General features: G+C 40.4%; 3 protein-coding genes across 4 annotated transcripts in view; 2 read left to right on the top strand and 1 right to left on the bottom strand.

The window, feature by feature from the left end:
• Positions 1-287: 287 nt before the first annotated feature.
• On the top strand, positions 288-3,895 carry LOC107834234 (insulin-like growth factor-binding protein 6). The gene is made up of 4 exons (XM_016665223.1): positions 288-1,179; positions 1,692-1,720; positions 1,807-1,926; positions 3,162-3,895. The coding sequence occupies exons 1-4, from the start codon at positions 855-857 to the stop codon at positions 3,264-3,266; spliced, it is 579 nt and encodes a 192-aa protein (XP_016520709.1). The 5' UTR covers positions 288-854; the 3' UTR covers positions 3,267-3,895.
• Positions 3,896-5,481: 1,586 nt separating this feature from the next.
• Positions 5,482-16,528, top strand: LOC103129590 (phosphatidylinositol 5-phosphate 4-kinase type-2 gamma-like). Its single transcript, XM_007540746.2, has 10 exons — positions 5,482-5,680; positions 5,764-5,861; positions 7,635-7,731; positions 8,175-8,324; positions 9,331-9,477; positions 9,890-9,928; positions 10,897-11,010; positions 11,091-11,343; positions 11,453-11,556; positions 11,686-16,528. The coding sequence occupies exons 1-10, from the start codon at positions 5,516-5,518 to the stop codon at positions 11,764-11,766; spliced, it is 1,248 nt and encodes a 415-aa protein (XP_007540808.1). The 5' UTR covers positions 5,482-5,515; the 3' UTR covers positions 11,767-16,528.
• Positions 16,422-25,691, bottom strand: part of LOC103129588 (arf-GAP with GTPase, ANK repeat and PH domain-containing protein 1) — a 25,607-nt gene continuing 16,337 nt past the window's right edge. The window contains exons 13-21 of one of the 2 annotated variants that reach the window (XM_016665224.1): positions 24,404-24,526; positions 24,175-24,312; positions 23,966-24,025; positions 22,849-23,000; positions 22,140-22,230; positions 20,928-21,150; positions 20,547-20,850; positions 18,862-19,163; positions 16,422-18,626 (exon numbers count right to left, since the gene is read on the bottom strand). In XM_016665224.1, coding sequence (XP_016520710.1) covers positions 18,879-19,163; positions 20,547-20,850; positions 20,928-21,150; positions 22,140-22,230; positions 22,849-23,000; positions 23,966-24,025; positions 24,175-24,312; positions 24,404-24,526 — 1,376 coding nt within the window. In that variant the 3' untranslated portion in view covers positions 16,422-18,626; positions 18,862-18,878. Of the gene's footprint in view, positions 19,164-20,546; positions 20,851-20,927; positions 21,151-22,139; positions 22,231-22,848; positions 23,001-23,965; positions 24,026-24,174; positions 24,313-24,403; positions 24,527-25,691 lie in introns of both variants that reach the window. The other variant, XM_007540745.2, reaches the window with a different exon arrangement.

The raw sequence follows: 25,691 nt of genomic DNA, 5'->3' as shown, positions 1-25,691 counted from the left end.
TGTGCATATTTGTGAAAATTATTTAATGTAATAAAAACCACCAGAATTAAAAATTGTGTAACTATTGCAAATATTTTAGCCATATTGGATTTGTGGAGTTTAGGGTTAGGAGGATACTTCTATATTTTGATCTTTAAATTCTGACTTTAAGGGGACCTTTCTGCACATTTTTCCAAATTTAATCTTAAAATGTAAATCTAAATAATTAAACTACATTATTAAGCCAGTGCCTAAAAGGTTTTTTTCTTCTTGCTTCATTTTAATTTCACAGAAGTCATGTTTGATCTGCTACTATACTTTTTAAAAGTATGAGATCTGGTGATCTAAAGTATTACTCATGCTAAATTTTCATTCAGTCACTGGGTAGACTGGGTTCTGTGCTCACTGGACTGGTCTATCACATTCAGGCATTGTCTCCGTAAGTAAATGACTCTCCAGATGGGGAAAAGTCAGAGCAATGGAGCGTTAAACACTGTGATTACCTGTGATTTTTGCCAGTGTTGAAAACACTACAGTTCTCCATGCTGACGGACAACAAACTGGTTGAACGTGTGTGAGTCTTTGTGTGTGTGTGTGTGTGTGTGTGTGTCGTGTCAAACTGGGGGTGTGCTCAGCTGCGTGAAAATGAGAGGAAAATCTAACATTCTCCATCTCGTACCCTCCCATATACCTTTACTCGCTGCTGGAGGCTCCTTAAAAGGTGCTGCCAGTAGTGTCTGTCTGCCTTATCATCACTGTCTTGGCAGGAGGAAATTATACCCAGCTGTTACAGACAGAGAGACTGCAGTCAGAGGAGTTAAAAATCTCTGAGGACAGAACATCTTTACAGAAACGCAGTGGTAGCCTCTATTAGGATGAAATTACTTATGGAAAGCCTTCAAATCAAGATGCTGCTGTGCGTAAACATCTTGGCGCTGCTCGTCCGGGAGGTTGCTCTGTCAAGCATCCTGACCACACCGTCCAGAGGATGTCCAACCTGCACAGGAAAGCCTGTGGATTTGAACGTGGCCTCTCTGGCTCCTGGGGAGCCGTGCGGCGTCTACACTCTGAGCTGTGCCCCAGGTCTGCGCTGTGAGCCTCCACAGGATGAGCCGAGACCCCTGCGTGCCCTGTTGGAGGGCAGAGGAGTCTGCAGCAACGTCAGCAGCACCACACCGACTACGCAGGTCTACCCTGCAGGTAAGGCACACAGAGCTGCTGTATTAATGACTGTTTCTAACTCATCTGTCGACTGGACCCTATACAGCTCTCCTTCAGTGTCATTTCAAATGTTAGGAATTTTTTTATTTTTTATTTTTTTTGCTGGGAGTTATGTGCTTTGTGAGGTAAAATGTGTTTTATTAGTCTGAAACTCTGTGCACACCATCAGCTGATGGTGTTTCAGAAAGAGTTGCTGCAGGGCTGAGTGGATGAATGAGTAACTTTGGTTTAGTGGTGTTGGCAAATTACCAGTTTACTTTGGAAGTGATTGGACAGCATTTTAGGCAGGAATACAATTTCTGTATTGAATGGTCAGAAAATAATCTCATTGTAACTTTTCATTACTTTCCCACAGATGTGGATTTTATCAATCTGACTGCTTTTTGTTAAACGTGGAACAAAAGGATGCGCAACAGCTACTTGAAAAATGTCCTTTTGCAACTTTAGCAAAGTAAATAATGTGTGTCGTATTTCCGTTTGTCTGATCTTAGAATCGGCGCCAACTGAGGAGCCCAGTGAGGTAAAAATGATCTCTCTCTGTTTCAGCAAACTGCAGACTGTGTGTCATACACTGTTAACAGTGCATATGTCCGTCTCTTCCTGCAGGCTCCCTGCCGCAAACTTCTAATGAAAGTCATCCAAGATCTTGACGCCCATTTATTTAAGTCCCGTCATGATATCTACATACCCAACTGTGATAAAAGTGGTTTCTACAAAAGGAAGCAGGTAGGACTCTAAATAAAGAAAAATCATGTAAGAAAATTCAAGTTTCATTCCACGTATTTAAACTAATGATATTTAGTTTGTGTTAGACAGACCACACAGGCCTTATTGTACTTGGTTGACTCACCTGAAAAGAAAATATCTGGCCAGGTGGATGTTTTGTGACGGTTAAGAGAAAAGTCAGAAAAATGTGGATTAATGGCAATAGAAAGTAAAACTGAAGTTGTGTGTTTTCCTACCCCTCCGATGTCCCTGGAGATTTTTTTTTTTTTTGTATAGTTTTGGCTAAATTAATGCTAATAGCTAAACATTTAGCCATGTTGTATATTTTGAGGTGAAGTTCCATTTTTATCTTTTTTTTTCTTTCAGTCGTTTTCATGACTGCTAAACAAAATAAAAATAATCTTTGCCCCATTTTAAATACGCTATCACTGCATCTTGATTAAATCATAATGTTGCCACGTTTAGATCTGCATTTTTCTGGATGTGCAAGGGAACTATGTGAAAATAATAATAAAAAAACTTTACTAAAGAAATAGAGTTGATTAAAATTAATATTGCTTACAATTCCAGCGCTGAATGTCACATACCACCTACCATGGCAAGAACTGAACTCAATCATGCCATTAATTAAATTTGTTTTATATATATATATATATATTTATGATGAAAGAGCAATTTTGTGTCTATGAGTCACAAGTGGAGCAAGAAAAAAAATGAACGACTTGCCCTCCTCCCACTTTCTTATTATGTAGCTCAAAAACAGTCACTTCCTGTACAACCTGCCTCAAACCAATTCTACATTTTTATTTTAGATGGACTTATCTTTGCATAAAAAGTCTTAAGTCAGTGATTTGTATGCAGTCATACACATATTCCTTTTCATAAGATTTTGTGTTCTTTATTGTCAGTCATCAGGCAGAAAATTGGTAGAGAAGAAGGGAAGATATACAGCAAAGGTTTCAGGGTCACGACCTGAAGCCCAGACTGAACTCCAGCTTATAGCCTCTGCAGCTAAAACCTTGTGGTGCTGCAATATATACACTTCTTTTTAAAGCCTTTAAATCTTCTAGTGTGAAACGTGATTCCTCTGACATTAGTGACATTGTGGTTCAACTCCATTTCCCAGATATATTATTTTGAAATAATATCAGGCTTTAAAGATTGAACGAAGTCCCACAGAAACAAGGCGTTTTTGATTAAGCTCCGATTTCTGCTCATTTGCTTTTTGCGTGCAGTGCTGGTCGTCTCTGGGGAAGCAGCGTGGGAAGTGCTGGTGTGTGGACGAGAACGGCCTCTCTGTCCCGCCGAAGACTAAACGACAGGGCAACGTGAATTGCTGAGGAGCAGGAAAGGCAACACAGATGAAGGAACATCGGACTAAAACCTGAACTCGCCGTTTCATATGTTTCATTTCTACCAGATGAAAGCAGATCTTCCTCCCCGAGGAGCTGCGCAGTGATCAAACTTTGTCTCCTGACGCCCTCTGCTGAATACACTCGGATTGTGCTGATTTGATTCTGTCACATTCAATGGAAATTGGACTGCAGCTAAAAATAATCCAGCTAAAATTATATACAGAATGAAAGCATGTCAATTATGAACCGAGTGACTTTAACACTTTTTTAAGCAAACTTCAAGAAATCAGTTACATAACATTCACAAGCTAGCAATGGGAAATTACAAACTCTTTTATGATTGTGTTCAGGTTCTGTGATATTTACATATTTTCAGTATGCTTTCCTTCGAAACCACTCTGTTTTGAAAGTACCTGCTGCATATAAAACATGTCGCCGTATTTATGTTACTGTATATACGTCTATTTATGTTAAATTGTTCATTATGTTAGTGTTACATATAAAAGCGAACACTAGGAGTCCTTTGAGGGAACTTAGGAATCTGAATGTTTTTTTATTTATAACATCGGTGACGTTTAATATTGGTGATGACGACTGATGATTTTAGGCAGTATTACAATAATGTCCTTGACAAACTGCTTTTTGTGTAAAGTATTGCGAAGTAAAATATTGTAAAAAAAAAAAAAAAGTTCTTTCTTTTCTGTATAAACAAATGGACTCATGATCAAGAAGTCAACCAGCTGCCTGAAAATGCAGCTTTAGGCTTCTTGTGTTTCCTGAAGCAATTCTTGCAGCTTTACAATTGGCTGCAATAAAATTGACGATTTTATTTCTTTACAAATGATAGTCATATCTTTTGAGTCAGCGTCTTGTATTGGACTTTAACATATGGGGAAGTGTTATCTGTCCTTTCTAAGAAGAGCCAGAACACTTATTGATAACATCTGAGGCTATGAGATGATTTAAATAAACATGTACTGATGAGAAGGAGATTAAGTGAAAGAAAGTACTGAATACCTTTCAGAAGATAATAAAAATATTAAAACATCAATATCTAATGATAGAGTTTTGAACCACAATTCAAAAGAATTCATCTGACGTATATTTGATGTATTCAAAACCATGTATCAATTCATATAAGTAATATCTAGACTGAGCATAATATCATCCTACTCTGGTTCATCATTTGCATAAACCAGATTAAAAAAAAGAGCAATTGATAAGCTGAGAAGAGTAACGCATTATAAGAGGAAGGACAAGAGAAAAAAAAAACCTCAGAGAAGTTCTTCAATGTCAGCTTCATAGCAGAAAGATTAAGGTTAAGATGGTGACAAAGATGAAGTCAGTTAATCCCAGTAATTCCAGTTAAACATTATCATGGCTCTGTTGAAAAATGCTAAAAATATGTAAAAAGTGTCAACACAACCAGAGGTTATAGTATGGAGCCACATTACTCAGTTCTGCAGCACAAACTCTGTTGTTATTATTATTTAATATTTGTAGTAGCTGTAGTATTAGTAGGAGTAGTCGTTGAATATTGGCTCTCTCACCGTCACCCAAATATAGTTATATAAATATTTTATATATTTAAAAAATAAATATATTCAGTTTCAGTTTCATAAAAACTGAAACCACTCTTGAGATGTTTGCTATCAAACTTTTTTTGGTCACTAAAAAAAGTCAGCAATTAGTCATTTAGCAAATTTAAATGTATTAATTTAAAACTTAAATGCACATCTACATTTAATATTTCTTAAAGGGTAACCTCAGGTGCTTTATTTTTAAATGACTTCCAAATGGCGGTAGAGTGCTAGTACTGGGGGCTGGGTGGGCCCCGGTGCTTCCTGTTCCTCACTGCGCCTCTGCTCAGGCCCATGTCTCTGTAAAATAAACAGGTTAAATTACCTCACTGCGGTCGTCTGTTAAGGTTACTCCCATACTAATACTACAAGGCGCACATTCATGAGATAAATACAACACCCACATAAATCTAGTTAATGTTTAATTACATTGATTGCAGTATATACTGTCCCTGAGCTGCGCTCTTGTTTCACTCTCTGTTACTGGACCGCACAGAACCACTGAGCTAAAGCCTCAGCTGCTGCTGCTGCTGCTGCTGAGTCTCCACAGGCGGACTTCAACTCCAGCCTGCTTTACATACACACAGGACTCGACAGGAGCAACAGCAAAGCCTCCTCACTCAGACCGAGGCACAGATAACCTGAGACAGCGCGATGTCTTCCCCCACTGCCGCCTCCTCCTCCTCCTCCTCCGTCCCCCCGGGCCCTCTGAAGCCCAAAAGGAAGACGAAGAAGAAGAACTTCGTGCAGCAGAAGGTGAAAGTCTTCCGAGCCAGCGACCCGGTGCTGAGCGTCCTGGTGTGGGGAGTCAATCACTCGGTATTCTAGCGAGCGAGCTTTGCGTTGAACGGCGATCGGTTTATGTGGCGCTCATTAACATTTCGCCCATTGATCATGCGCAGATTAATGACCTGGGCCAGGTGCCTGTACCTGTCATGCTGCTCCCGGACGACTTCAAAGCCAGCACGAAGATCAAAGTGATGAACCACTGCTTCAACAAGTAATGTGCTCTGCTCTCTTTGTGGGAACTCTCGCCCTGCTTCCTCTACGGCTGCACAGATTTTTTACATCCATTTATGTTTTTGTGTTTGTCATTAAGAGAGACACAAGACTTTCCAACTAGTATTAAAAGTATACGTTTCATACTACTGCAGTGAGAGCTTTTAACAATTGAAGTGTAGCAATAATAGTGAAACAAACATGCTATGGTTTGTTTGTGGAGCTGAGTTAAAAAGAAAGGGACGGTTTAGCCTTAAAACGTGAGGCAAAACTATTAAATGAGGGATTTGTTCGAACATTGTAAAGTTGTGCTGTAAAGCTGTAACCATTAAAAGATTGCTTTTCAAACTTATTGTGTAAAAACCGAGTGGCCTTTCAATAATCCCTTAATCCGTTCAGGAATCCAGACGTCAATAACAGAGGTAGAATGAGTGAGTTCACAAAAAACAAAAGGACTTGGGATTTTTTACTGTAGTGACATCCAGCAGTTCTTATGCGACTTTAGAAAAGAAACAAGAAGCGCGTCCCCTCAGAATGATGCTTCCACCACCATGCCACTGTGTTAGCTTTCCAGTACACTTGCACACTTGCATGTTGTCCGAAATGAGATTTTTAAATCTCAGAGCAGCGTCCTCCACGCCTCTGTCATGACTTACGGCAAACTTTAAAGTTGTCGAGTTGTTTTTGTTGAGTTGTTGTTGAGCAACTCCAACTCTGTGTCCTGGATGAACATGCACACGCTCATAAGGACTTAGGATTTGATTGAGTTTTTTTGCTCTGGTTCTAATGTCCTAGTTAATTTTTGCATTTTGTTTTGTTACTGCTTATATTTCTTTAATTCTTACAATGCCATTTTGACTTCCATTTTATTTTCTCTTGCCTCCTGTGCCACTGCCGTAGTGACGTTATATCCTGATCCTTGGTTCAGTGATCACCTCCTCTGTATTCCAAGTTCCCCTTCAGTCCTTTGTCAGATCCTTTTCAGTTCCTCTTGTTCTTTATATTTTCTTTGCTCGTTACTTCTAGTTGCTTCTCCTTCATCATTCCCTCTATGACTTTCTGTCTTTGTTAATCATACTCAGCTATAAACCGTAACAAAGCACCCCACAGCAAGATCACCACCATGTTGTGTTCAGTGTAATGTGCAGCGTTATTTGTTTTTATCTTGCCTGTGAGCCAAAAGGTTAAATTTGGTTTCATTTGACCAGAGGAACATCTTGGAAATATTTTCTTTTCTGCCGTCAAGGTCAGATTTGTGGAACGGTTTTTCCTGACCTGAGTTATGGATCTCTGCAGCTCCTCCAGAGCTGTCGGAGGAGCATAACGCTCCCTTCGTCTGGCCTGTGAGTTTAGGCGGACAGCCTCATCTTGATGGGTGTGCTGTACTCTTTCCATTTTCAGATGGTGGATTTTTACAGTAAAACACAATCTGCTTTTGTTAAAGTTCAGCTTGGAAACCGACTGAGCAAAAACCGAGTAACTGTTTGGTAATCCCATAATCCGTCCAGGAATGCAGTTCTTTTAGAGACTTCAATAACAGAGGTGGGGTGAGGAACAACAAATGTTTTCTCAGACTGAAAGGTTGTTACTTTAACTTTATTTACTGATGTGAATCTGTGTGCGTGTGTGTTTTTTTTTTAATGTGACCTGGTGTGGAAACAGGAAAACAGCGAGAACTTGAAAATAATGAAAGTGGACACCATCGATAAACTCTGACAGACTGTGGTGAACAGTGGCTCACCGTCCTGCTTGATCAAACTGCTTTTATTCCCAGGGAGAATCTTCCGGGCCAGTTTAAATTCAAAGAGTACTGCCCACAGGTGTTCAGGAACCTGCGAGAGCGCTTTGGCATCGAGGACCAAGATTACCAGGTATGAACACAACATTATTCAGGGCACAAATACGTGGATGAAGAACAAACCGTGTAATTTGAACAATGCTGAAACAGATCCTCGCACGTCTTTCAGCGTCCTCCTTTTGTGGCAGCTTTTTGTGGACGTCCTCCATTTGCATGGCTCTGTGCCTTATTTGCATGTGCCAGGTGGCTCACCGAGTTATCCTTCAGAGCACACAGGGAGCATTAGATTAGCACATGACAATGGGCAACATTTTGTACTAGCAGAGCAAAATCTGCCAGTTAAGTTTACTCAAGAAAAACAAAATGGCGTCTCTGTGTGAAACAGTGACACAGGATGTCTGTGCAAAATGTTCTGTTTTTCTGTTTGGATTGCTTTTTGAATTTGCAATCTAATTCAGGAGAAATGATGTGTCGATGACGATGTTCGTCCTGCTGGCTGACCTCTTTCTCCCTCAGGTCTCTCTGACCCGCAGTTCTCCTCTGAGAGACGAGGAGGGGAAGTACATGGGGCTGCGGCTCACATCATACGACCGCACTTTGGTGGTAAAAGAGATTTCCAGTGAGGAGGTCGAGGAAATGCACAGCATCCTGTCAGAGTATCATCAGGTACTGGCAAAAGCATGAGTTGTTTACCTTTTTCATCATTTGTTCTGGAAGATAACCTAGAACTTTTTTATGTTTTGGTCTCGTTAAATCGCAAAATTTTATGCGACAGGCTGCCTTTGCTGCAAATGAAATCAAGTAGAATCAATTGCCTTTAAAAGTAATTTAATAAGTAAATTATTATCTTGTGTAAAATGCACAAGTCTCTCAGTATAAATCCAGCTGTACTGGATGGTTTTCTGGAAACACGAGAAAGAAAACTCAGATTTGACGCTCTGGTATACGTGCAAAATGCCAAGTGGACAAAAGCAGCAATTCCCATCACTTTGAACTCAACGTCCCTGTGGTGAAACACAGTGGTGGTGGTGGTGGTGGCAGCATCATGATGTGGGAATGCTTTCTTCAGCAGGGAAAGAGAAGCTAATCCAACTGGATAAGAAACCTGGAAGAAAACTTGAGGTTTCCCTTCCAGCAGGACAATGACTCTAAAATTACAGTCCAAGCTAATTAAAACAGAATAAATACAAAAGCATGCCACACTTCTCAGATTTTTATGAGGCAAAAGTTTGAAACTCTAATCTCTTTATATTCATTAAACATCTACTTTTTTGCTAGTAAATCCCCCACAAAACAATTACAAATTATAAAATGATAAAATGTGGAAATGTACGAAGACCTTTGCATGACACTGACGTTCCTAATATGTAGATAATTTTACATTTTAAATCACATTTAAGATAGTAGTTGTCTTTAACTTTGAGCTGTTTCTGTTTGAAGAAGAGAATCTCACCCTTCAATATCCCTCATTTCCTTGGCAAAGACTTAACATCAAAGCTAAGAGACGAATGATTGTTTTCCTTCCCAAACAAACAGTTTTTTGTTTTTTTTTTTTTGAAAGCATCAGCATTAATTTAACACATAAGTTACAGAAAGAGGCACATGGAGACAGAGACGAAAGCTTTCCTCCTGTATCTGTGATGTGTGTCCTTTGCTCTCCGTCCTCCTGCAGCATATTGTCACCTCCCACGGCAGCACGCTGCTCCCTCAGTTCCTCGCCATGTACAGAGTGACAGTGGAGAGCGAGGACACCTACCTGTTAGTGATGAGGAACATGTTCAGCCACAGGCTGCCGGTACACAGGAAGTACGACCTGAAGGTGAGGGAGGATTCAGAGGTCGGCCAGGACAGCATAAATCACACTCTGCAAACCTGCACTATAATCAAGGAAAAGTTTATTTCTGTTCCAGTAATGTAACGACTAGCCAATAAGAAAGTACCATAATCATTTTGACCATTTTGTATTCAATAAGTGCAATACTGTGATAACTTTTCCGTTTAAAACCAAACAGCATAAAATTGTGAGTATAAACAGTTTTTTAAATACAGCTTTCCTACCGTAAATAACCACCTTTTTATTAAAAAAAAAAATTACAGTGAACGTTTTCACCGTGAAAAGCTTTCAAAGGTGTTCACCTGCATCAGCTGCCTGTGCAAATTTATATCAATTTGAGTTCAAATGAGCCACAGACACTCCAGCTAATTTCTTTTTTCCATTTTTCCGTGTTCAGGGCTCCGCGCTGACTCGAGAAGCAAGTTTTAAAGAAAAGGTGAGATCAGACTAAAGCTGTGCAGTCTTTATATGTGCAGTGTATATGTTAGTAATACTGAGTAAAAAAAAAAACCCTTAAAACAAACTTGTCTCTCACTGTAATAATAACTTTATGGCAATCCAGCTTTTAATTTGAGCAGATGTGATAGTGATAAAAAGACATTACAATATAATTGTTCTCTACTAAATTACTGGTGAAACTTATTGACATCTGACTTGGTTCAGTTTATTCACGACAGGAAATTGAGCTTCTTATGTTTCTGAATGTGGCAAGCATGTAAACATCGCCTCTTGGTTGCTATGGAGACCCCCGATTTGGGTTTGTGTGACATCGTTTGTTTATCGCTCTGGCTACAGTAGCTATTTTTCGACTTATGACTTATGAACACACTTTAATTTCTTTCTTTAATTCCATGTTCTCTTGTTGTTCCCATTTTGAAGAGTGACGAAGAGAAACAGACCGAAGTGTCCCGTTGTTTCCTTCATGCCACAGGGAAAAAGGAAATCATGGCAAGAAACCTGATAGATCTATTAGGAATAAATTAACAAATAAATGCTACGTTAAACTTACAGAATTGTTAAAGATGCTAAATTCAATTTAAGGTTGTATTGTTTTTAAAAAAAAATTATTTTAAGTGTGAGTTTGGGCTATTGCAATATATGCTGATGTGTTGGTTGCAGTACGTTTACTGAAGAAATGCAGTCAGAACTGTTTGATTTATGCATTCAAAACAAGAATTGGTCAGTGACAGATGAAGGATTATCCATGGCCAGTTGAAAATATGAAAAATCTGTTTGTTTTTTTAATGTGCCACTTTAGCCATAGCTATTGGTACACTGCTGTTGTCATCCTTTACTGGAGTAAAGGACAAGCAGACAAAGCAGGCCTAAATAAGAACACCAAATGCACAAAACCTTGTGTCACCTTTGCCAAACAAAACGTGGAGCACGACACTGTTTGTTCAGGTCAAAGAGCTGCCCACATACAAGGACGCAGACTTCTTGAATAGCATGCAGAAGATATACGTGAGCGATGAGGAGAAAGAGAAGGTGATGAACAAACTCGGCAGAGACATCGAGGTGAGGAAGTAATGCTCCTAGTGTCTGGGATTTGCTGTCTTTTTAAAGGTTTCTGTCGCTGAAGTTTCCCCCCGTTTCAGTTTCTCGTGCGCATGAGGATCATGGACTACAGCCTGCTGCTGGGCATCCATGACGCCGAGCGAGCTGAGAGAGAGGAGGACGACGACGTGGAGTCGTCCTGTGAGGAGGAAGAGGAGGACGAAAACGACCCGACTGCTCCTCCATGCTCCACTTCCCCTGAAGGAATCGCCGGCTACATGAGCTCGCTCAAGCCCATGGGTCCCGGGGAGTTCGACCCTTACGTGGACGTGTACGCCGTTCAGAGCGCCGTGGGTGAGTGGCACCTGAGCGTCACCTCACGCAGAGCTGCAAATGGCGAGCGCTCGCCCTGCACTTTGGCATCAATGTCACTCAACAGACGCCGTGAACCGTTCCCTCGTAGGTGCTCCCAGGAGGGAGGTGTACTTCATGGGTCTGATTGATGTGCTGACGCAGTATGATGCCAAGAAGAAAGCCGCTCACGCTGCCAGGGCTGTCAAGCACGGGGTGAGAGAGCGTTGCTCTTAAAAGCGACTGCTTAGCGTGGGGACGCAACACGTCTCCGGCGTGAAGGGTGGCTTTCATCCTCTGCTTCCTTGTTTTTCAGTCAGCCGTGCTTCTCTTTGTGCTTTGCAGGCGGGAGCTGAAATCACAACGGTTCATCCCGAGCAGTACGCCAAACGCTTCAAGGAGTTCATCGCCAAGATCTTTGCCTAGTTCAAGGATTGATCGTCTTTTGATGCCAAGCATAGCTGCACAACACCCACAAGAAACACTAAATATTTAAAGATTAAAAAATATATATAAATATGCAGAAGTATTTATGTTTATTAAACTTATTTAAAAATGTGCTCATATCAATCTGGAGCATAGTTCTGGCCTCAGACGTGCCAAACTCTTCCTATTTTCGGATGATGGACTGCACAGTCTCTCTGAAGGCTTATTTTACGCTGAGCTTCTTCAACGAGGTTTAATCTTTCAGGCAAAGGCAGCCGGAGGCAATTAACAATTTGGCTATCCTAAATGGACTTTTATTAAAAGGCAAAGCAAATCCAACCTGCTGGAGAGGAAACTCCTGAATCCAGCAGTTTGCACTTACCTAAAGCAGAAACGACACGACTTTGAAGACCAAGATGTCTGCGTTTTGGACAGAGAAGACGGGTCGTTTTAAACAGGTCGACGTGACCAGCATTTCACTCTCCCTCACAGGGAGGGAGGAAAATTATTTTCTCTGGTTGCAGCCAGGGAGTAAAACCTGTTGGTCATGTGACCTCTCCTAACAAAGTCCTGTGACTTACTTTTCTGTGTTAAATGTCAGAGATATTTCTGGTTTGCACTCATTGCAAGCTGAGAGAGATGCTGGATTAAAAAAAAAGAAAAATTTTGTGCCTTTTTTGAAGTTTTCTTTAAATGTCCAGCGTTTACAGGTTAAACCTTTGTGAGTTCTGCGGGATGTTCGGAAGTTGAGATATGGATTTAAAACCTGACCCTGCTTTGGTTGATAATGTTCCACAAACCTCTGAGGCCTTTGTTGAATGAAATGGATTTATTCTGAGATTATATGACTTACAATGAGATTCTGTTTATTTCTGAAACCATTGGATTTATTCAGAGGTTTCTGATTAAACATGGCTCAATGTTTGTTTTTGAGCCGTCTTTCTTTTTCATTCATGCAACTATGAACTACTTTGAGTTGGTCAGTCACATGAAATCTGAACAAGCAGGTTTAGATTATGGATGTAGCAATACAGTATGTCATGTGCTAATTTTGAGCCTTCATCATTTTACCAACGACTTAACGGTGATGTTTGCATTCTCAGTTGGTCGTCGGGGTCTGAAACAAAAACAGAAATACATACTTTACTCCACTATGAAGTTTGACATTTCCTGATATTTTTCACTTTACACAAAATGTTCTCTTGATTTTATAGCCTTTTTTTTAACCCTATTTGCCTAAAAGTCAGCCAATGATGAAAAGAAAATGTTTTTGTTTTTTTCTTCATTTGAAAATACAGAATGAAATTGTATGGCAAGACGTAAGTGACAACAAAAATGGTTAACTTGGGTTTTATCATATTTATCCCAGCTGTGCCTTGCATTTTAATCCCCTCTTATCACCTGCAGCTTTACACTGAAAAGGCTCCTGACTCTATTTTGTTTATAGATTTTTAACATCTTGAATCTCAGGAAAATATGAAAGAGTTTTAATAAAAGAAACTCAAAGTAAATCTCTTTGGGAGCAAAAATCTGCATCCTTAGACTTTATTTTAGAAAACCTTCAGTGAATAAAAATGTTAATAAATGTGTCACAGTTCGGCCGATAACTGACACATACAGTCTTCGTGTTTTGTTTTTTTTTTTTTACATCTTACCATTAAAGGGGTTTTTAATAGAGCAGGTGTTCCTCTTCTTATTAGCATTGACAATAACGTAAACTGAGGTGAATTCAGTGATGTGACAAATTCATTTGTTTCTCCATTTTCAGCTCCACTTTGTGGGAATATCGGCATTGGTTGTGATATGAAAAGACTCCATTATGAACATGATAAAATGTTCTGACTGACCTCTTCGATACAACTAATTAAAATGTTTCAGCTTTTCCTGTTAAAAGCTAATTAAAATTGCAAATGAGGCGAGAAAAACAGGCTGTGTTATTTCTGTCCTTAATTCATTTCACCTCGCCAGTTGGCTACATTTTGCCAGGCGTTTCATTATTGCACTTTTCAGTAATATAATGAAAGCCTGGCTCGGCGTTCAGGCAGCGCGCTGCCACGTTTGTAACACCAAGTCACAACCAGACACTCGAGCTTCTTTTATTGGGATTTTATGTAATAAAACACAAAGCAACACATGATTTTAAAGAGAAAAATAAAGTGTAGAAATAAAAGCTGAAAAGTGTAGTTTGTGTGTTTGTATTCAGCTTTTCTGCGTCACAACCTTTTGCTGCAAGGACATCCGGCAATCTGTCTGTGATACATTGTTTTACAAACAAAAATAACTAATAAAATCACCCAATCTCAGTCCAAATATGGTGAAAACCAGAGAATGTTTTCAGTGTTTGTCTTTCAGGTGTACATAGTATTTTGAATTAAGAAAAATAATCAGTTTTGGTCATAAATCTATTATGTCTTCTGGCTTTATTTCAACAGAGGTATTTTTCTTATCACTCTCCTATAAAGCTGTATAAAACAAATATTAAGTCCTACCAACAGATTTTTTACTACTGATCAGTGGTTGTGGTCTAACCAAATACAGGGAAGCCATTGTTCTTGATTTTAAATAGGGACATCAGAGAACTTTATAAAAAAAAAAAAAAAAAAAAGGAAGAAAAAAGTAAAATTCATGAGTTATTATTCTTCCACTTTATGCTGGACCTTCATATAAAAACCGTAATAAAACACACTGATACTTGTATCATGTCAAAAAATTTATTTTTTCTGTTGGAGGAAATATCTGCATCCAGTGGCTTTTAATGCACAAACCCAACTGCTAAACATGGTTTTTTTTTTCTTAGCTTAGATTTATACACAATTAGTTACTACATTTATTACTTGACCACATGATGTTAAGATGCACTAGAAGTGATTCAAATTTCTAGTTGTCCCTTTGAAACTGAATCTCTGTGATGAAGCATTCATTCTTTTGTCTTTATTTAGGCCCTCTCGCATCCCAGAGCTACTGGCACACATCCTGATGCTCCTGCTTCACATGGACAATTCAAAACACAGAAAGGACATGAAGGTTAAGAACAAGTGGCTTGAATTTTTCAATTTCTGCCTTAGCTACATGTCCCAAAGCTGCAGCAACAAGCTCTGAAAGCCTACGCACATCCAATTTTCTCCCCCCTGCGTAAATGGATTCAAACCACTGAAAAATTAAAACTTTGTAGCCTCAGCAGCTCGGTATTGTTCAGCGATCCAACATTCTTCAAGGACACACTTTTTAATTGGTTATAAACCCATCAGTTCTGACCTCAGTGTTGATGATTCACTTTTCTTTGCACATTTTCTTTGTTCCTTTTGAATGTGGGAGTGCTTTGAGGCAAACAACCTTGAGAGATCTTGATTCAATGAGCTCGTGCACAAAATAACCAAAAAGAAGCTCAGAACAAACGAGGTGTTTTATGCCCACACCTCCATCATCCGTCTCATTTATCCATCAGATATAAAGAAAGGCATTTCCACTTGAATTTTAAGAAATCAAGCTTAAAGTCAAGATTTTTGGCCGTCTTTACTCAAGTGTGCAGAACTTGAGTAAATTTACTGTGTAAGAGAAAGTAATGCTGGCTGCACACAGGTTGGTTAAAGAGTTAAACACCATGCATCATGATGAACATTAATGCATGTTGGCGTAAAAGCTGAAGGTGATTGGCTATTAGAGTCTAAATACTGGAGTGCTTTTCCAGAATATTAACTAAACTTGCAGAGGAAACTATAGGCTCATCAATCATAGTTAAATATTTGTTTAAAATCATAATAAAACAAGAACTTACAAACTAGCAGGACGACACACAGAGCAGGAACAGACAGAGACTAGTTAATGGGGTTAAACAGGATATAACAGGAGGATCCAGCAAGGAGTGACCAAAGGAGAGGTGGTAAAATACTGGCAGTTTTAAATGCTGGGACAATGGACCAGTGCTAACTGGAAAACAAGGTGCAGGTGTGAGAGGAGAGCAAAGTGCAAGGTGAGGAGAGAAACAGAGAGAGAAATGGCAGAGGAGAGCAGAAAAAAAAATCTAGCCAAATCTAGCTGTGACAAAAGCTGTTATAAGTAATAAACATAATCTAACTGAACTAAGAGTAAAACAGAACCAACTGATGCAATCAAAGAACGAACATCTAAGGCAAACGCAGACGGCAAATAAAAAAACCCAAAATCCTGACAGAAACATGGTGGTGGCAGCGTCATGGTGTGGGGGTGCAGGGAAGCTTATCAGATTTGATGCCAAGGAGAAAAACCTGCAAAACGCAGCAGAAAGACTCGAGACTGGAGACAATGACCCGAAACAACATGGCTTGCAGCTGCAAGTACACTGATAGGCAGTTCTATAAAATACTGACGTTCAGGGACCGGTGCGCATCCTTTTCGATTGCACTGGACCAGCAGCTTCCAGGATAAGCAGGCTCAGATGACGGACGCATCCTTTTCCTTCCATGTCACACGTAAGCGCTAGTTTTGTGTTACGTCAGACGAAATACGCCGAGGTTTGTTGAAGGGGTGTGAATACTTTGGACACATGGCTGCGACCTAGAAAGAAGTAGGCCGGCGGCCAGCAGAGACTCAGTGCGTCTCCAGGACGTGTTCAAACGTTGGTGGGACATGAATTAATGAAGGAATGAGTCCATGTAATACAAATGTCCTCCCAACCGTTGAAGTGTGAGTTCAGTTTATTTAGTGGCAGGAAACGTCAGAGAGCGACCTTATCGATAATGAATGCTTCTGATTTATTAAATGGGTAAAAAAAAAAAAAAAAAAACATGAAAAGAGAACAGTGTACATTACAGAAAAGGTCAGCTTTTGGTCACATCGAAAGTACTCCCAGTACTGCATCAGAGTTGATAATTATATAATAATATAGATTTGTTTCCTCTGTTGTGTCTGTTTTCAGCCACTTAGAAACTTCACTTGAAGGCCTTGTTTTGTACATTTGTAAGCTCTTAATATTTAAAGTATACCTTTAATTTCTAGTTGTCACATCAGGAACAATATTAGTTGAAAATTTGATCCTCTAAAAAAAAAAAAAACACGTCAGCATTAGTGTTTATCTACATTCAGTCAAAAATCAAGTCATTTTAACCTACTTATGTAAAGTGATGGGAAAAAGTATTTACGTCTTTACAGATTTCTTCTGTTTTTGTTTTTTAGTCACACTTAAAATTTTCCACAGACAAAGGCAAAGATAACATGAGTAAACAGAAAAAAAAAATGTTTTCAAATTATTATTTCACTCCAGGGGAAAGAAAAGGTACCCAAACCGCAGTCTTTGGGAAGCTGAGCTGAACTTCACCGGCCTCACTTCGCTGCAGAAGCTCGTGGAAAACGCAAACCAGTTCAAAATGGCCCGCCTGACAACAGGAAGTAGGTGAAAAGATTTCAAAAAGGAACGCATCACGAGCATCTATCAGTCTGTAAAGTGTCACGAAGCCTTGGGACTTCAGTGGACCACAGCGGGGAGCCATTATCTGGAAATGGAGAAAACAGGAAGGCGATGAATCGTCCCAGTAACCTACCAACGGTACGCCATCGAGGATTCATCCAGGAGCTAACAAAGAAATACATAAAAACTGATTCAAAGGAGGCTGGACAATGGACAAGGAGAAACTCACCGCTATCCCAAAACAACACAAATGATATTTGTCAAAAACATCCTAAACGTTCCCAAAGAATCTTGGGAAAACATTTGGCGGGACGGAGGTGGAACTGTCTGAAGGTCCAGTTACAGCTGGAGTGAAACTGTCAACATTTCAGAAAAAGAATATTAGACCTACAGACAAACGTGGTGGTGTGACGGTTTGGGCTGCTTTTCTGCTTCAGGATCTGGATAATTTGCTGTAGTTGATGGAAAAACGAAGGTTTCTGTCTACCATAAAAGAAGAACGTTGGGCCATCAGTCTTTCACTTTAAGTTAAAAACATTTTGGTCATGCAGCCGAACAACAATCCCCAGCACACTAGCAACTTCTCCTCTGAATGACTCAAAATTTTCCTTTTGGAGTGCCCTAGTCAAAGTCTGGACCTAAATCCAAATAATTTGCTTGGAAAACCTCCAGTGTGGCTGAACTAAAAATGATTCTGCCACACAAGAGAGGGCAAACTTTCTCCACAACGATGTGGAAAAACTCACATCCAGTTAGTCTGAAAAGGAAATTCGTTTGATGATGTGAAGCGTTTAAGTGTGACAAAAAAAAAGAAAATAACAGAACAAATCTATAAGAGGATGGAAACCTTTTCACAGCACTGCGCATGTATCTTAATACTCACTTGAACAATGAGCTACTGCGGTATGTACAGTGTTTCACATCAGACACACCAGTAACAGACAAAACATAAAAAAATCTGAGTTAAGCAGGAAACTAAAACTGAACTAAAACTCTGTACAGTTAATCTCTGAACAGCAATGAGTAACCCTTTATGTTTTATACACAGAAACAACTGTACAAATCATACAGTAATAAACTGGAAATTAAACACTTTTAAATTCGTAGTATTTTATCAACACATTTCTATACAGCTGTTTTATTCCCCTTTATCCAGCCACTAACATATTTCACATCAACTTACACGTAACATAATTTATGCACTTAATGACAAGCTCTGATGAATCTAAAACTCACATTCACTGTCAAAATTAATAATAGCCATAATCTTTTATGCTACGAGCTCGATACATCCCACTCTTTAGATTAGTAAACTTATTGCAGTTCTTTTACTTCTGGGCTTCAGCTGCTCAGAGAAGCTGTTTGAGGCCTGCAGGCGGGTTTCCATTCATAGCCGAGTGGAGAACAAAGTCGAGTACTGACTGCGTGGTCAGGATGCGACTCTGACCACGCAGAGGTCGGTACATTCTACTTACATCTGAATGCACAGACATGTGGCCAAAAACAGAAAGAAAGACAGAACAAAATAAATCAGTCCAGCACAGTGTGTTCTCCAGTTTTCATCCCTGAAACACACACACACACGCACACACACGCACGCACACCTCCGAGCGTCTCACCTGACTCCAGGTGAGACGGGATCTGTCAGCATGTCCGTGCGGATGGACAGGACTCGCTATGACGGCAAAGCGGCAACACATTCACACACTCACTTTGAAACGCGCTGCAGTTACGACACGGCTCTTCTGGACGTGCTGTAGCCTAGGTTGCCGCCGCCGCCGCTCTTCTGCGTGATTCTGATCGTCGTGGCAACCGTCAGGCTCGGCGTCATGGCGGCGGGGAAGCTGGACGTCACGGCCGACGCAAAGCCGACCGTGGCGCCGAGGGCGGGGGCCGGCTCGCTGGGGCAGCCGTGCTGCAGCAGGACGTCGATGCACTCCTGGCCGCCGGCGCCCTGAGCCAGAGCCAGCGCCGTCTGACCCTGAGCGTCCCGATGCCGCACGTCGCAGCCGTACTGCAGGGCGCAAACGGAGACAGTAGGTTAAAGTGGGACGGCTTACGTCTGACCAACACGACCTTACGGAAATACTGGCATCTCTGAAATCTCTGATTCTACGCGACAGATCAACACAAAGTAATTGCAAAGTAAAGGGAAAATGTGTTGTCAAAAATATTTACATGTGAAAGTCGGATGCTGTGCGCATCTGTGTTTACACCCTTTATTCTTACAACTTTAAATAAAACTCAATAAAAACTTTTTTTTTTCTTTTTGCTTTGCTATGGAGTGCTTTTCTGTAGCGGGGATGGAGAATCTGTGCAGAGTTGATGGGAAGATAAATGGAGAAAAATAGCCAGATATACTTTAAGAAAACGTCTCAGAAGCTGCAACAAACTTCAGGCTGGAGAGATTTGGCTTCCAGCAGAACAAGGACCCCAAAATTCACAGAGAAAGCTAAAATTAAAAGTTTTAATTCAAATATTTATGTGAGCAGTCTAGTTAAAGATGAGCTATTATGCTTCGTTGAACAGGTTTGGATATATGGGCTCTGCAAAAGATGGTCATTATAGTTTTTGCACAAAATCATTCTTAGATAATGAGATTTTGCCTATTTTGAGCTCCTCTCAGAACGAACTGTTTTAGGGCTTTTTGTCGCTTTAAATCCAAATAAGCTGCAGCTGGCCACGCCCCCAACTCAATATTTTCCTGAAAATGTCTGCAAACAGACGCACAATTATACAGCCGTACGTCTTTGAAAAGAATAAGTAGAGCTTCCTGCACAACCAACAAGAATGCAGCAAGTAATTTCTCTGCTTGGGTTACTAGGTAACATCACAGAGTCCGTCGATTGTGACTTAACAATCGGGAGGTTTTTGAAATGACTCATTCTCCAGACACCAAAAAACAATAACTTATTACAAGGAAATGGCCGGGCATTGTTTTTCAAACACTTGGATTGTTTTTAGAAGCAGTCATGATCCAAGTGGAAGCATAAAAAATGTGCAAAATGCGACTTTTGCAGAATAGGTCCCCTTTAAATTTGAGGCCTATAGCCAACTGAGAATCTGTTACAAGATTTTATAAAAGAATGGGCATGAATTTCAGGCTCGAGATGTGCAAATCAGGTAGAGATACACCCTAAAAAAAAACTTTCAGGCTTAACTAAAGCTAAAAGGTATTGAATGCTTTCTGATCTTTATCTGTATAAACATAAAAAGAAACATATCAGTTTACTTTCACTTCACAAATATGTGTTAGTTCATCATAAAAGAGAAATAAATAAACTTCACGTTTATGTTTTTAATGCGGTCCATAGGCGTATGAATACCTATTGCCGGTATTTTAAGTCAGACTTGTCAAAATAACAGCAGGACGACTAGAGGGGAAAGTGTAACACACCCAGACCAGAAGCTGCGTCATCACCACATCAGCCTGCTGACAAGCAGCATGCAGGGCAGAGCCAGGCAGGCGGAGCGCGAGCAGCGACCTGGAGGGGAGCGACAGGAAGGGCGGGGCGTTGATGTCCTCCTTAGTGCAGTGGGCCAAGAGAAGCAGCAGCTTGGGCAGATTGCGCTCCATCACTGCCAACAGAAGGCGGCCCGACATGCTGATGTCTGGGCCCTCGCTGGGTGTGGGAGGAGGCAACGGCGCCACAAACAGTTTCTGCTCATACTTGGCTCGGATCCACGACTCCCGCTCTTCTCTGAGAAGAAGAAAAACAGGAGAAAGAGGTTAGTTGGTAGAAATGTTTTGCAAGTATTCAAGCAGTCGCTGATCTACCGTGTAGCGTCGGGCGCCGGCTTCCGGTGCCCTATCGTGCGCGCCTCCCAGATGCTGTTGACCATGTGGTTGCCGATGGCGCTGAGGACCAGGGTGAGCTCTCTGGGCAGGTCGTCGAGGGCCAGCGAGCGGACCCGGGACAAGTGGGTGCCCAAGTTCCTGTGGATCCCAGAGCACTCGATGCAAATGAGAGCGCCCAGGTTCAGGCTGGCCCACGTCGGATCTTCAGCAGGGACGAGACACAAACAGCGAGTCAAACACCAGCTGAAGTAAAGATTTGAAGCGCTAGTATTTGAGTGACGCATGAATATTTCATACGGGAGTAAATTATAAAGACGGAGAGAAACCGGAGAAGTTTTGCTTACATTTTCTTTTCTTTTGCATCCTTCTGCATAAATTAGATTTTAATCAGTTCAGCGCATCTTTCATAACAAACACAACCGATTTGGCTAATAATCAGAAATAATGTGTTTTTTTTCTTCTCTTTTGTTAAATTGGGTCATTTTAATGAACTGAATAAGAACTGAAGTCAGATCACGTCAGCAGGATTCATTTGCTGGCCTTGAAACAAGAGGAACAGAGCAAAAAAGTGGGGGGGAAAAAAAAGTCATTTTAAAGCATGAAAAAGGATTTTAGAAAATAAAAAGAAACGTGTTGAATACTTGTGATGCGTTCACTTGCTCGGTTGTTTTCTGGCTTCCAATGTTAACCTCATAGTTACAGATTATAGTTACATTATAAAGCACATGATATCTTATTGCTACATCTAGGGAACCCATATGGGGGTTTAGTCAGGGTGGATTAACGTTGTCACAATGGGACCCATCTGGGTTGAACCTGAAGGTTCTGTAAGTCTCAACTGAGTCTCATTTGGATCATAATTTCAAACTTTGTGTCACAAAGTTTTCAAAATATATCCTTCATCACATCTATACAGGAAATTCACACAGGGCCGAGATGTGACCCAAAGGCGTTCCCATCTGTTCACAGTCGTGACGTCCATTTCCAACCCACGCTTAAATGTTGGCACCACTGAAGTAAAAGAATATAAGCATTTGGAGCTTTCTGTTAACTTTTGGTATCTAGAAATAAATCATTTACAAATTATTTATTCGTCCCCAAAACATAAATAAGAGGTTCATGATTATCTGTACAGTAGAACAGCACAGTGTCTCTAAAGGGAAAAGCAGAAAAGGAGCGATTATTACTAACTCGGAGCGTCACAGTCGACACAGAAGTTGTTCCCTTTTGCGTTGCGGATGGCCTGCAGTGCCACGGCTTCACTTTGGCTGTTCTTGCGATCCTGCAGGAAACAAAGAGCAAACGGTGAGGAGAAAGTAACAATCAGCACGCCTCTTTGGTTTGAGATTGTTCCTAGTTTTAATGGCCTTACATGTTCTCAGTCTGAAATATTGGTTTGATAAGCTTCCTTCAGGTCATCATGATTTGCTGTTATTTACCTTCCAAGCTTTTTGTTCTGTTACTTTGAGATCCTCATTAATTTTACTATAACTCCATATCTTTCTATTTATCTTTTGTCCTGTGGCATATCACATCTCAGTATTCTTCATTACAGAAAGCTGTGGTTAAGGGAGTGTTTCCTTGGTTTCCAGAGCCATTTATACGTGTGTGAGTGTATGTGGATTGCTTTAATGTGTGTGGGTGTTCAGGAGGTGGAGGGAGACTCTTTGGTTTCTGCTGTAAACTGACAGATTCTTCTAGAAATAAAAAGTATGAAATAGATAAAGATCGACTGATTTCATATGTTCTTTAGAGATGCTTTCCTATCATGTCAAACTACCTAAACACACACTCAGTCCTCTACCACGCATGTATTCTGCCATAGTTTTCCCTACATGTCAAATAAAGGTTTCATCAGCCCTCTGTGTGGTGATATTCATGTCATATATGAGCTGCTTGCCTTGTTCTTGCTGCTCTCACACAGCTGCAGGCTGGCCAGGATCTGGCTCTCGATGGCTTGGACCCAGGAGTCCCTCTCCTCCACACTCTGGGCCTCAAAGTGCCACGTCTGACCAGTGCTCGACACAACCAGGAAGTCAAAGTTGTCCTCCTCTGAGTCAGACACAGGCAACTTTTGAGTTCATATAATGGAGTTTATCCGAAATGATACTTTTTGGCTACGTGCAAAACATTATGTGTGGAGGATAAAAGAATAACAGCTAACACTTTATTTGAAGGGGTGTGCATAAGACTTGACATGACACTGTCATAAACATGACACAACACCCGTTAGGAACATAAACGAGTCTTTATGAATGTTTATGACTGTTGTCATGAAGTGTCATTCAGTAAATAATGACAATTTAATGTAAAGTTGCTCTAAAAGTTGCATTGAAAGTCCATTAAAAATGTCAACTTTGCATTTAATTATCATTATTTACAAAATCACGCAAAGTTGGCACTTTTAATGGACGTTTAATGCAACTTTTAGAGCAACTTTGCATTAAAAGTGTCATTATTTATCGAATGACACTTCATGACAACAGTCATAAACATTCATAAAGACTCGTTTATGTTCCTAACGGGTGTTGTGTCATGTTTATGACAGTGTCATGTCAGTCTTATGCACACCCCTTCAAATAAAGTGTTACCGAATAACCTTAACCGTAACATATTATCCCCAAAGTGAAACACGGTGGTGCTGATTGTGGTTTTTTTTCAGCGAGGAAGACGTTTGGAGTTGACGAGAAGATAGACTGAGCTAAATAAAAGTCAACTAGGGAAGAAAATCTGAGATATTTTTACCCTGAAGCTGTTATAGCAGATGAAAAAATGAGAGCCAGCTGATGTTCGTAGTGCACCAACACTAACACTGTTCAGTATTTATAATGTTCCAAAGTTAGGAATAAACAAGTCACTTTTATCCAGAACATTAGACCATTTAGTTAAATATTCATACTCAAACATTCACATGAGGAGAAGCAACTAAACACTGGTGAGTAATTTAGTCACTCGTTAACAGAATTCAGATAAATTAAATATTTTTAGAAACATGTTGCTGGCTAGTCGATCATTACCTGTCTTGCTTACGTTTCTTGAGCTCCCAAAGCTTTTCAGCTTCCACATTTTCCGTTTAGCTGCAGAAAGCAAACAACAAAGTGAAAGCCAAAAATTCTTAGAATTTAAAATGCGTATTTAATTACAAGTCCTGACAAAACAGCGAGAGTAAAGAGACGTTAGAGTATGAATAATGCTCGCAAAAACGTCGTTCGACGCTTTCCTGTACCGTCAGCTTGTCCCGCGGCTGCGTCTCCTTTCTGATTCATGCTCTTCTTTCTGCGGTGCTTCTTCCTGTCGGTCAGCGGGGAGGCCGAGCCGACGTCTTTGGTGGAGGAGGAGCTGGAGACTCCCTCGACTGCAGAGTCTGGCCACAAGAGAGCAGAAACGGGACGTCAGGGCACCGCTTTAAGACAAAATGTCCTGCAAAAAAAAAAACGGTCTTCTGGTGAGCTCACCAACGCCGTGGGCGTGATTGGACAGCGTGGACGGGCAGCGCTGGACGCCGATGTTGCTCCTCAGGAACAGAGCGCCTCCCAGTCCTTCCACCTCCTCCACTTGCATGAGGCCACTCGTATTTACTACACAATTAACAAATTACACTACATATAAATACGATACGCCTTTGTAATATAAATATGCTCGTACTAAACCGTGTGTGGTTTTAATGCTTTCTCTGTCAGTTTGTTATTGACAAAAAGGGAAATTCAGTAGCATTTATTACCCTGTTATTTTCTATGCAATTTAACTACATGCAGCAACAAGGGTTCCTGCAAAGCAGCATGCTTTTTCTATCAGAAATGATGGCAGGGTGACGATTTGAGCTCGCTTTGAGTTCATAGAGCGAAACATCAAAACATCAGGCTGACAGCAGAAGCTGCTTTGAAGAAACTGGGTCAAGCGCCGAGACAATAACCTTAAGTAACGCAGCAACTCTGCAACGCAGAGTCATAAATCAAGCAGTTTAAAAGGTATGCATGCATGCTGGATTATTCTGGCTGCATGATTCTGTCTGAATGCCTTTTCTCAGAAATGGTGGAGCTCGTTTGGAGTGGATGTTCGCTTTGCACGAACTCTGCTTCTAAGCGTACCGCATAAATTTTCAATAGGGTTGAGGTTGGGATCGTTCTAGAAGTTTGATGCCGACCCACTTTATTCATGCCGACTACAGTTTTGATATGTGTTGGGGATAATTGTTCTTTAGTGGCACAAAACTCTGTCAAAGATTCAACCAGCTGGTTGATTTTTGATGAGGTGGAGTTTTGCACTGTATTTATCCTGTATTTAGTATTTCATATTTTAAGTATTTCGTATTTAATGTTGTCCTATATCTTTGTTTTGGTATTGTTTTTACTGTTTTATGATTTTAACAGCTTTGCTAAAGTTTGTTGTTTACTGTAAACATGTAAAATGTTGCCTCACCGCTAGGATGTTATTGTAAATGAGAATTTGTTCTTAATAACTCACCTGGTTAAGCAATAAAAATCCTTATATGTAGAACTTAAAGACACACAGAGGGAGTATTTTTGCTACTATTTACTGCAGATGTTGACTCTAAGCAGTTCAAAGATGTTGCTTTAACATCAAAAATTGAATTTGCATGAATAAAAGCAGAAAACAAGTCGTCTTCTTGTTTTTCCATGGATGTTACTAGAAATAATGTGCTGCTGGATTGCAGCTGTGCAACCTCAAATGTCTTTACCTTCAGCATGTGTGTGTGTGTGTGTGTGTGTGTGTGGGTGTGTG

The sequence above is a fragment of the Poecilia formosa genome, unplaced genomic scaffold (assembly GCF_000485575.1).
Source record: "Poecilia formosa unplaced genomic scaffold, Poecilia_formosa-5.1.2 Scaffold557, whole genome shotgun sequence".
Taxonomy (NCBI): domain Eukaryota; kingdom Metazoa; phylum Chordata; class Actinopteri; order Cyprinodontiformes; family Poeciliidae; genus Poecilia; species Poecilia formosa.
This window is presented reverse-complemented; position numbering and strand designations above follow the sequence as displayed.